General features: G+C 36.7%; 1 protein-coding gene across 1 annotated transcript in view; it reads left to right on the top strand.

The window, feature by feature from the left end:
• The window catches only part of ZNF182 (zinc finger protein 182), a 15,524-nt gene extending 4,120 nt beyond the window's left edge, over nt 1-11,404 (top strand). The window contains exons 2-4 of the mRNA XM_012652273.1: nt 3,364-3,490; nt 3,737-3,826; nt 8,465-11,404. Of these exons, the coding sequence (XP_012507727.1) occupies nt 3,364-3,490; nt 3,737-3,826; nt 8,465-10,095 (1,848 nt within the window). The 3' untranslated portion in view covers nt 10,096-11,404. The remainder of the gene's footprint in view (nt 1-3,363; nt 3,491-3,736; nt 3,827-8,464) is intronic.
• The last annotated feature ends 401 nt before the right edge of the window (nt 11,405-11,805 follow it).

Raw genomic sequence — 11,805 nt, 5'->3', positions numbered from 1 at the left:
GGAGGAGGGAGGAGGGGACGGGTATATGCATACACAAAGAGTGCAATGCGCACCACCCAAAGGATGGACATATTTGAAACTCAGACTTGGGGAGGGGGCAAGGGCAACATACGTAACCTAAACATCTGTACCCCCATAATATGCTGAAATAAAAAAAAATTAAGATATAATTTATGTACAGTAAAATGGACATTTTTTAGCGTATAGTTCTTCAAGTTTTGACAAACCCATAAAGTTATGTTACCACCACCACAATAAAGCTATAGAAGAGTTCTGTCATCTCCCAGTGTGTCCCCTTTATAATCAAACCCTTGCAAAACCCTGGCCTGTGGCAGTCACTGATATAGTTTTAGTCTCTGTAGTTTTGCCTTTCACATGATATTATATAAATGGAATCATATAGCATGTATCCTTTTTTTGAGTCCAGCTCCTTTTGCTTAGTATAATATATTTGAGGTTCATCCATGTTGTTGCATGTATCATAGTTATTTCATTTTTATTGCTGAGTGGTATTACGTTGTATGGATTCCACGTTGTTTATTCACTGATTGAAAAGCGTTCGGTATGTTTCCAGGTTTCAGTGATTAAAAATATATTAATAGCTGCTATATAAATGTTCACACAGGCTTTTGGGTTTACATAAGTTTTCACTTCACTGGGATAAATATACCTGGGAGTGGGATTGCAGGGTTGCATGGTAGTATATGCTTAACTTCACAAACAACTGGAAAACCATTTTCCAAAGTGGTTGTGTACTGTTTTGCATTCCTGCTGTGATAGGAGAGGTCCAGTTGCTCCATATACTCACCAGCACTTAGTATTGTCAGGTTTTTTTCTTGATTCTAATAGGTGTGTGGTAGTATCTCATTGTGATTTTAATTCGCAGTTCCCTCATGACTAATATTTGCCATCTATATATCTTCTTTGGGGAAGTATCTCTCTTATGCCTATTTTTTTTTTTAGTTTTGAGGGTTCATTATATATTCTCAATGCAAGTTCTTTGCCAGATATTTGATTTGCAAATATTTTCTTCCATTCTCTAGCTTGTCTTTTCAATCTCTTAACAGTGTCTTTTGGATTTTGGTGTCACATCTAAGAAATATTTGTCTAACCCAAGGTTAAAGAGATTTTCTCTCATATTTTCTTATTAGAAATATAATATTATAGGTTTAGGTCTATGATCCATTTTGAGTTCATTTTTATGTATGTTGGAGGTATTAATCGAGGTTCTTTTTTTGGCATATGGATATCCAATTATTCCAGAACCATTTGTTGAAACAGGAACTCCTATTTTCCATTGAGTTGCCTCTGTGCTTTTGTCAAAAATAAAAATGTGTAAAGATATAAAGCACATTTAAGAATAACATACACAGTGTATGTTATGTAAGTGTACAGTATACAGTTTAAAAGTGTATAGCTTGATGAATTATGACAAAGTGAACACACTGTGTAGCCACCACCTAGGTCAATATATGAAGCATAATTGGGACCAAAGAATCTCCTCTCACACCCTGTCCCAAAGTCATTGCCACCTACAAAAGTAATCACTATCCTGACTTCTAACATCATGGATTAGCCTTGCCTGTTCTCTTACTGTATATAAATAGAATCATGCAGTATGTACTCTTTTGTTTCTGATTTCTTTTGGTCATCAGTACACCTTTGACATTCATCTTTGTTGGACATGTGCAGTTCTCTGGGTAGCCTTGGACTGACCTACTTCTCCCTCCTTTCTTACTTACAGTTTTCAAGAATAACTGTATAATGTGTTGGGAATGTAACATCCTGATATAAGGGAGGAGCTGGCCAGAATAGCGTGGGCTCTGTTCTGGTCACCTCTTGGAAACTGGATGTTCCTCAGGACTTTAGCCTAGTGTGCCATGTGGCCCCCCAAGGTATAAAACCCAAGGAAGGCTGCTTTCTAGGGTCTATCAGCTGTGGTGAAAGTGGGGTACACACAGATGAGACTCCATCCACCTTGTGCAGCTTTCCTGAGCCTTGGGGGACCAGCTCACAATGAATCCTAGGTTTCTGTTGTCCCTTGCTCCCTGTCTGTAAGTAATAAATGTGCTCCCTGTAACTTCTTTATAGGGGTATTCTGTCTCACTGGACTCAGACAAGTTGGTAACCAGTGCACAGTGAACCTGCTTCACAACATGCAATGGCAGTTTATTCCTTTTCATTACTACACAGCATTCCACTGAATCACTGTGCCATAATTTACCCTTTCTACTGTTGATGGACATTTGGAGTTCTTCCATGATTTAGTATTAAAAATAGTGCTGCTGTGAACATCCCTACACTTGTTTTCTAGAGCACATGTGCATAATTTTCTCCAAGGTGTATACCTAAGGGTAGAATTGCTGGGTCATGGTATATGCAAATCATTAACTTTGGTAAATAATGCCAAACTGGTCTCAAAGTGATTATACCAGCTTACATTCCTACTAACAGTGTGTGAGAGTTCCCATTTCAACACAATATTATGGTATTTTAGCATGCTTGATTATAACTTTTTTTGGTGAGTGCATATTGGTGTCTCTATGTGGCTTAAATTTTCATTTACCTGAGTACTAATGGGGTTGAGTACATTTTCTGATGTTCATAGAGCATGTTCATGTTTTTCCTTTTTAGTGAAGTACTTATTTACTTCTCGTCTATTCTTCTGTGTTATTTGTATGTTTCTTATTGATTTGTAGGGGTTATTTTCTATATTCCAGATAAGACTCCTTTATCACTCATTAAGATTGCCAATAATCTCCCCATGTGTGGTTTGCCTTTTCACTGCAGTACTTTTACTCTTGTGACACTTACAAGTCTTTTCCTTTATGAGTGCTGCTTTACATGCCTTGTTTCAGAATTCTTTCCCTATCCCAAGCTTAGGAAGATATTTCCCTATATTATTTATTAGACACTTTATTGGTTACCTCTCACATTCGATTTATAATTTACCTGTAGCTAATTTTTTTGTATGGTAACAGGGGTTACATTTCATTTGTCCCAATATAGATATCCAATAACCCATCTACATTTATTGAAAAGATCATTTTCTCTCAACTGCTTTACTGTGCCAACTTTGTCATAAATCAGGTATATATACATGTTTGGATTCTCTTTCTAGCTCCACTGGACTATTTCTCTATCCTTGTGCTAATACCACACTGTCTTTAAATATTCTATTAATGGAATATTTTTCCACCGTGATTTGTGATTTTCCCACAAAGTAGGTCACTAACTTGATATGAAATACACATCTAGTATTGTCATTATGATGAACTGGAAACCCAATCAGAAGTCCCCCTACATTCTAGCTTTATTACCCAGTCGCCAACATTTTAAAATAAAAGGAATGTACCATTACAGGAACTAGTGACATTTGAGGACGTGGCTGTGGATTTCTCCCAGGAGGAGTGGCAGTACCTCAACCTTCCACAGAGGACCCTGTACAGAGACGTGATGTTGGAGACCTACAGCAACCTGGTCTCTGTGGGTAAGGATGGCTTCCTCAGGTAATTTTGCTATTTATGATTATCGTATCCAATAGAGGACCTTTTCTTTCTCAATTCCCCCTTTACCTCTTGTGACTAGGTGTTTGTGAACTCAAAACCCAGGTTAAGTGGTTTGACTTTACAATTGTGTTAGTGATAGGTCCCTTGTGCTGCCCCCAAACTGCAACTTCCTCTGTCTCAGAGGCTCTAAAGACCAAGGAGGTATCTCTGTCATTTCTCATTAATAGGGCAGCAGGTTACTAAACCAGACCTCATCCTCAAGTTGGAGGTAAAAGAATTCCCGGAAGAAGGAAGAATCCCAATTTGGAGCTTTCCAGGTGAGTGGGATTGACCCAGGCCCTGGGCATGAGGCTCCAGCCTATCAGTCAGAGGTGAGGCCCTCCGAAAGGACTTTCAGGAATATCTTAAGAAAAGGTTGTGGCCCTTTGACACTGTTGGAGGACAGGAACGTGAATACCTCAAACATAAGACTGATACTCCCTCCCCTGTCTCCCACATGCCATACTACTCACTCTCCTTAAGTTGGTGCTCACCTGTAAGTTTCTGCATAGTTCCTTTTGTTCCATATATGTCTATTACATGCTACCACCCAGGCCCTGCCACTTTAACGATTCTCACCTATCACTTACTTATCTGAAGTCAGGCCCACATTAGTCACAGGCCTGGATTCTAATGCTCTAATTCCAGATTGGATAACCTGACTCCTTTGTTCTTGTTCAGCTTAGATATTCCTGTCAGATTTGTTTTCCCAAAACATCTTGATTATCTATTTTTTAAAAGTAGATTTATTGAGATATAATTCACACATCACAAGATTCACTCTTTAAAAGTGTACAATTTAGTGGTTTTTAGTATATTCATAGAGTTGTGCAACCATCACCACTATCTAATTCTACAACATTTTCATCATCCCCAAAAGAAACCCTTGCTCCTTAGTAGTCACTCTCCATTCCCTCCTACTCCCATTCCTTGGCAACCACTATACTACTTTCTGTCTCTATGATTTTGTTTATTCTGGACGTTTCATATAAATGGAATCATATAAAATATGGTCTTTTATATTTGGTTTCTTTCACTTGGCATGTTTTCAACATCCACATTGTAGCGCATATCTGTTCTTCATTCTTTTTATGGAGCAATAATATTCCATTGCATATATAGGCCATATTTTGTTTATCTATTCATCCATTGATGGATACTTTGGTTGTTTCCACTTTTGGGCTGTTATGAATAATGCTGCTATGAACATTCATGTACAAGTTTTTGTAGTAATGTATGTTTTGATTTCTTTTGGGTAGATACATAGGGTTAGAATTATTGTACCATATGGTAACTATATGTTTACCATTTTGAGGAACTGTCAAACTGCATAAATATCCTGTTTCTTAAAAACTTTTACCCAGTGGTTTTAACATTCAGTGATGATTCTTTCCTGAATCAGTTATTAATAAGATGGTCGATTTTTATTTTTCAATGTGCTATCATCCATTACTATCATTATTCATTTTCATGTTGAAATTGTCCTTAGTTTGGCTAGTACAAGTCCGTTCAGGGTGGCTTTGTCCTTTTAACGTGTCCCCATCATTCTTTGAGGATTTCCTGACTTTATAGCACAAACATATATTCCAGGTTCACCTTGTACTTTCCCCATTTCAGACCTGAAATCAGCAATTTTTCCAAAGATGTCTGATATCTATTAGTGAGTATAATATTTAGAAATCAGGATCTGGGTACTGGGAATACTCATAGCTCCTGAGATTCTTGTCTCTTATAATTTATAGATGATTCATTCCCCTCCATCTCTCTTTTCCCCCTAATATTTATTTTTTAAGTAACTGGGTCATTTGGCCTTTAGTTTTCCACATTCTGGATTTTATCACCTCATAGTGGTATTTAACATAGTCCTCTGTATTTCTTGTAAGTTCATAGTTAGGTGTAGAACCTGGATCAGATTCAGGTTTTTATTTTTTCTTTTAGCAAGATTACTTCTAGCTACTTCCACCAGGAGGCATGTAATGCATAGTTGTCACTTCTTGTTCTGTTACTAGTCATTGATGATTACTGCTTAGATCCATTAATTCATTAATGGCTGCAAAATGGTGATATTCTATCATTTCTTCATTGATTAGCTGGAATAATTCTACCAAGAGAAATTGCTTCTCATCTATTATTTGGTTACCATGAGTTACATATTATATAGAAAAGACAGGCTAAGTGATTGTTTTTCTATTTACTTACCAGTTTTCAAAATAATGAGTTGGTTTTCTAGCATCATCCAAAGATGACCAATGAATTATATCTTTTATATGCATGTCATTTATGGACTTATGGATTTAAACATTTTTATGTTTTAATCCATTGCCTTATTATACTTATTATAAATCAAACTCTCTTATCTTTGGCCAGTGGAAACTCCTCCAAGTTGGCTCCTGAGTCTTTGGTAGCTTCCTTGCTTTCTGGTGTTACAACATGTTCCAGGCTCATTTTGTATATTTCCTGACTCTGACTTGGAATTGGCCATTTCTCCAAGGAGCCCTGGTTTGTTTTAGTGGAAAATAATGTTTTAAGTCCACAATGTAGATATTAGGGAATAATTTTTAGGGCTTTTCATTGACAGAACTAGGGACTATGTATACATTTTTTACAGAAAAAATACCTTATGTATTCAAATTGATATTTCCAAATCAAATTCTGGACTTAAAGTTTCTAAAATTATTAATCCCACATCTGATGGTAGTATTCTTAGTATTCTTCTGAGACTATTGTGTGTATATAGTGATTGAATGAATTGAGGTAATCATGTTGGTGCCATTGAGAATCAAGACTTTTCAACATTAAGAACTAGGATTAAGAACTAGGGCTTAGCCATCCAATGAAAGGAAGTCACAGGAGTGAAACCATAACTGCACAATCCATTTTAAAATTCAGTATTTCTATGGCAAAATGTTGAATCTAAATGGTTGAATGGTTGAATCTAAATCTAATATGAGTAGTTATTATACTCTTCTTTCAACTTGGTTGTTATGAAATGCAGATGAAGGGATGTTTACTGTTACTAAGGAATTCTTTTATATTCAGTTTTGCTTTATGATTACATAAAATATTTATAAAATATTTACTTTGTTCCAAAGTCAAATCTAGTAAATAAGGTATATTCAGAGAAGTCCAGCTTCTTTCCTTCTCCATTCTACTACCTTCCTTCCTTCCCCCATAGGTAACCTTTATTAAAACTTACAGGTTTATTATTCCATCATTTTTTACAACATGAACATATATGTATATATTTATATATTCGTTTCCTACTATGCACAGTTTTATTTACCACCTTTTTCACTTAATATTCAAGAACATATTAAGTATATAGATACTCCTTATTTCTTTTTACAGTAATGTAGTAGCTTTTAATAATCATAATAGTAGTAGTTGTAGTAGTAGTATAAACATTTGAAAGCACTTCCTATGTGCCATGCATGCCCTGTTATAAGTAATTTAATCTTATCAACATCCATTTGGGTGGACACTGTTGTAATTCCTTTACAGGTAGGAAAGTAAGATACAGATAGATTAGATCACTTGCCTAAGGTCATAGATCAAGTGAAATGGTGATGCAGGATTTGCTTCTGAGGCAGAGAGGCCACGACCCTAACCACATGGGCCATATTGCTTCTTATCACCTAAGGAGGTTCATATTTAGCAGATCCTTGGTGGAGCCTGGGGTCCATGAAGCACAAATTATAAAAGCTCTTCCTGTGATTTTGTGTTCATCCTTAGTTAATAACTAGGGCTTAGTTATCCAATGAAAGGAAATCATAGGAAGTGAAATCACAGCTGCATAATACATTTTAAAATTCAGTATTCCTATGGCAGAATGTTGAATCTAAGTGGTAATGAATAGTTATTGTACTCTTCTTTCAACTATTTTTTTATGCTTGAAAATTTTCATATGAAATTTTAGGGAATAGTGAGAAGAAAAGTAAACTACAAAAATGATTAAACATTCACATATACATGCAAAAAAATACCATATTTTATTGACTTCAATATACCATGGATTGAAAGACATACCACTAAGAAAAATTGCCAGCAGTTAATCTATGACATGTCATTAATTGTAAGGTACATCCAGACTTAGAGATGTTAAAATGTAAAATAATGTGCATTTTGCAATTGATGAAATATGAAATTATAGGCAAGACTTTGCAATTTTAACTTGTTTAAATGAGTGGTACATATGACTGACTACTTTAGAAGTTAGTAAAAAGTTATATAGGAAGATTAGAATAAGTTTTTTTGAAAAGACTGAGCTGCCTCCTGAAAGTTATCTAGATTCTGAATATAGCAAAGTATGGAGGACAGGGCTATGTGAGTGACAGAACATGAGAAAGGATTTGGAGTTAATAGGCAGAGTTTTTAGTGGAAATAGCATACACAGGAGCAGAGAAGGTGGTGTTGAAGAACTTCGAATGCAAGCTTGGGTGGATACCACGAGTGAACCCATATTGGGCAAAGATTTTTAGTTTTTTCTTTGTTTTGTCAGGCTAATTATTCTAGATTTTTCTCTCATTCACTGACAGTGTGGATTCAGTGTTATTATAAGACTTCAGTCCAGGAATCACACTGTTGCATTTCTACCTAGGTGGAAATATTAATAGTATAAGTCAGGTACAGTTAAGAGTTCATATGATAACTGAAGATTAATGGCAATAAGGTCCTCAGAGTTGATGGAAGTCATAAGTGATGTAAAAGTAGAGGTAAGAAAGACTGAGGTGTCAAGGTAAAGTTGTTCCTGGTAACAAAAAGATCAGCATATCGCAGTTTGGTAAAAGACTCTTTCTCTAGGAACTCTGATAAAATGAGATGATACTATCAGCTTTCATATGGCAGGGTGTTTCTAAAGAAGGTCCATTCCATGATGTCAAAGTATAAAGACGATTTATTGTACTTCTTTCTAGAAGAAGTCTGCCAAGTTGATGAACAGATTGAGAGGCATCATCAGGATGATCAGCATAAATGTCTGTTGATGCAAGTTGGATTTCCTGACAAGGAAACAGTTAGAACCAAGAGTGGCCGTGACTGTAATGAATTTGGAAACACACTTCATCTGAGTACAAACCTTGTTGTTTCAATACAAAGACCCCATAAATATGAACCATTTGGAAATAATATTGTAGATAATTTAGACTTATTTAGTAGAAGTTCTGCAGAAAAGAAATATGATAGTGGATGTGCGAAATTATTCTTCCATACTGAGTATGAGAAAACAAATCCTGGAGTGATACCCTATGGATATAAAGAGTGTGGGAAAGCCCTCAGGCGAAAGAAAGGCCTTAGTCTACACCAGAGAATTAAAAATGGAGAGAAACCCTTTGAATGTACTGCATGTAGGAAAACCTTCAGCAAGAAGTCACACCTCATTGTACATTGGAGAACTCATACAGGAGAGAAACCCTTTGGATGTACTGAATGTGGAAAAGCCTTTAGCCAAAAATCTCAGCTCATTATACACCTGAGAACCCATACAGGAGAGAGACCCTTTGAGTGTCCTGAATGTGGAAAAGCCTTCAGAGAAAAGTCAACTGTCATTATACATTACAGGACACACACAGGAGAGAAACCTTATGAATGTAATGAATGTGGAAAAGCTTTCACTCAGAAGTCAAACCTCATTGTCCATCAGAAAACCCACACAGGAGAGAAAACCTATGAATGCACTAAATGTGGAGAATCTTTCATACAGAAGCTTGATCTAATTATACATCATAGTACCCATACAGGAAAGAAACCCCATGAATGTAATGAGTGTAAGAAAACTTTCAGTGATAAGTCAACTCTCATTATACATCAGAGAACTCATACGGGAGAGAAACCACATAAATGTACTGAATGTGGGAAATCTTTCAATGAGAAGTCAACCCTTATTGTGCATCAAAGAACTCATACAGGAGAGAAACCATATGAATGTGATGTGTGTGGAAAAACCTTCGCTCAAAAGTCAAACCTTGGTGTACATCAGAGAACTCACTCAGGAGAGAAACCCTTTGAATGTAATGAATGTGAGAAAGCCTTTTCTCAGAAATCCTATCTCATGCTACATCAGAGAGGTCATACAGGAGAGAAACCCTATGAGTGCAATGAATGTGAAAAAGCATTTTCCCAGAAATCATATCTTATTATACATCAAAGAACTCATACAGAAGAAAAACCCTATAAATGTAATGAATGTGGCAAAGCCTTCAGAGAAAAGTCAAAGCTCATTATACATCAGAGAATTCATACAGGAGAGAAACCCTATGAATGTCCTGTGTGTTGGAAAGCTTTTAGCCAGAAGTCACAGCTCATAATACATCAGAGAACACACACAGGAGAGAAACCCTATGCATGCACTGAGTGTGGCAAAGCTTTCAGAGAAAAATCAACATTCACTGTACATCAAAGAACTCACACTGGAGAGAAACCCTATAAGTGTATGGAATGTGGGAAAGCCTTTACCCAAAAGTCAAACCTTATTGTACACCAGAGAACCCACACAGGAAAGAAAGCCTATGTAAGAGGCCACACCCGGAAGTCAAAGCTCATCGCACATTAGAAAGTAAATCAACAGTGTCTGTTTTGGACACTGAAGGAAAGTTGTGTCAATTTAATTAACATTTTAAAAATATGTTCAGACTTCTGGTTTAAATATGGGGAATAAAGTTGGCCTTTCTTCTTTTCATCTCAGTCTTGATCCAAAAGCTACAGGAGAAAAAGAAGCAGAAGTATAATCTCTGTATCTGACAAAATTAGGAGACAGCTGAAACCCTGACAAGAGGACTGGCAGAGGAAATCAAGCACCGGTGCAGGAGATTTCAGAGAGAGAGAGAGTGCTCAAGGCTGCAGATGTGAGACAGCACTGGTAAGGACTCTTAGCTGAGGTTCAGGAGCTACCCTGAGGTGCAGAACCATAAACAACAGAAACAGAGTGCATGGGCGGGTAGGAGGTAGGATGCTTCCTAGACCATTTGCGGTCTGAGGAGAAACATAGAGTAGCCTCAACAAGGAATCACTGAGACAAGCCATATTTGTAGAGTGTAGTCTGTACTGATGGGAGCAACAGTTGGGGCGGGGGGTTCTAGGGGAAGAGAACGGGCTTTTCCTTGTGAAGAGCCCCGCAGCTACCCGTTTACTGACTCAGGAGAAGTAAAATCTGAAAGAACTAACACGTGGGAAAAAAATCCCAGTTGTTAGAAAAACTGATCTGCCCAGAATGTGGCCTGGTTCCTTCCCCACATGAACCTCCAGCAAATAGCAAGTCCAGAAAAAACTCTTCTCATTCAAAGAGGAATGATTCAGAAGTAATCAAAACCACAAATGCACATGGTTTTGGAGCCAGAAATTCCACTCCTAGGAATGTATATACTCACATGTGTACAAAATGATGAACATACAGAGGTATTCATTGATGCATTATTTGTGAAAACAAAAGATTGGAAGCTATCTAAATGACACCACCAGGTTCTGTTTCCTGAAATTGTGGTATATTCACACAGCATATTCCTAGGTAGACAAAATGAATTAATAAAGAGAACTTGGATACCATTTATGTAGTGGTGTGGAATAATCTCCAAGTTATGCTCTTAGGTAGGAAAAGTAAGGTACAGGATAGTGAGTATGATCTGCTACCACTTGTACATAAAAAGGAGAAAAATGGTAAGTACATAATTGGTTGTGTATGTATGAATTATCTCTGGAAAGAGACACAAGAAGATGGTAACCCTGATTACCTCGGGGAAGAGGCAGTGGTGGCAGGGGGGATGGAATTGGGAGGGAGATAACTGTGTATCCTTTAATAGCCTTTGAAAATTGTACTGTGTGGTTGTACTGCCTTTTCAAAAAATAAAGAAAACATTTTAAAAAGCACATATTATCCTATTACTGTTAAAGAATAAAGTCAGAGGCTAGATATAGGACTTCATAGCATTATGAAGATATGGATGTGCTTAATGTGGTGTTTAATTTTTTTGAATGAATAAATTGAATAACCAGGCAGACAGAACAACAGATATTCCATTAATTCCAAAGTTACTTAGGCATTATATTTTCCTGAGGGTGCCAAATAAAGTGATTTTTGGGTCAGCTGGGACCACATTAGGTAAACCTAAAATAAATGAGACTGGAATACATTTCTTATTTAGTATGCACAGGACATACGTGAAAAGATCCTGTACTAAAGCCTACCAATGTCTTCCTATATCTTAACAAAATGATTTAAATTACTTCATTAATACACACATAGACACACGCTTTTTACAAGAGGTAT

The sequence above is a fragment of the Propithecus coquereli genome, unplaced genomic scaffold, assembly GCF_000956105.1.
Source record: "Propithecus coquereli isolate 6110/MARCELLA unplaced genomic scaffold, Pcoq_1.0 Scaffold388, whole genome shotgun sequence".
Lineage (NCBI taxonomy): Eukaryota > Metazoa > Chordata > Mammalia > Primates > Indriidae > Propithecus > Propithecus coquereli.
Note: the sequence above shows the minus strand (reverse complement) of the source record. Positions and strands in the feature narration are given on the sequence as shown.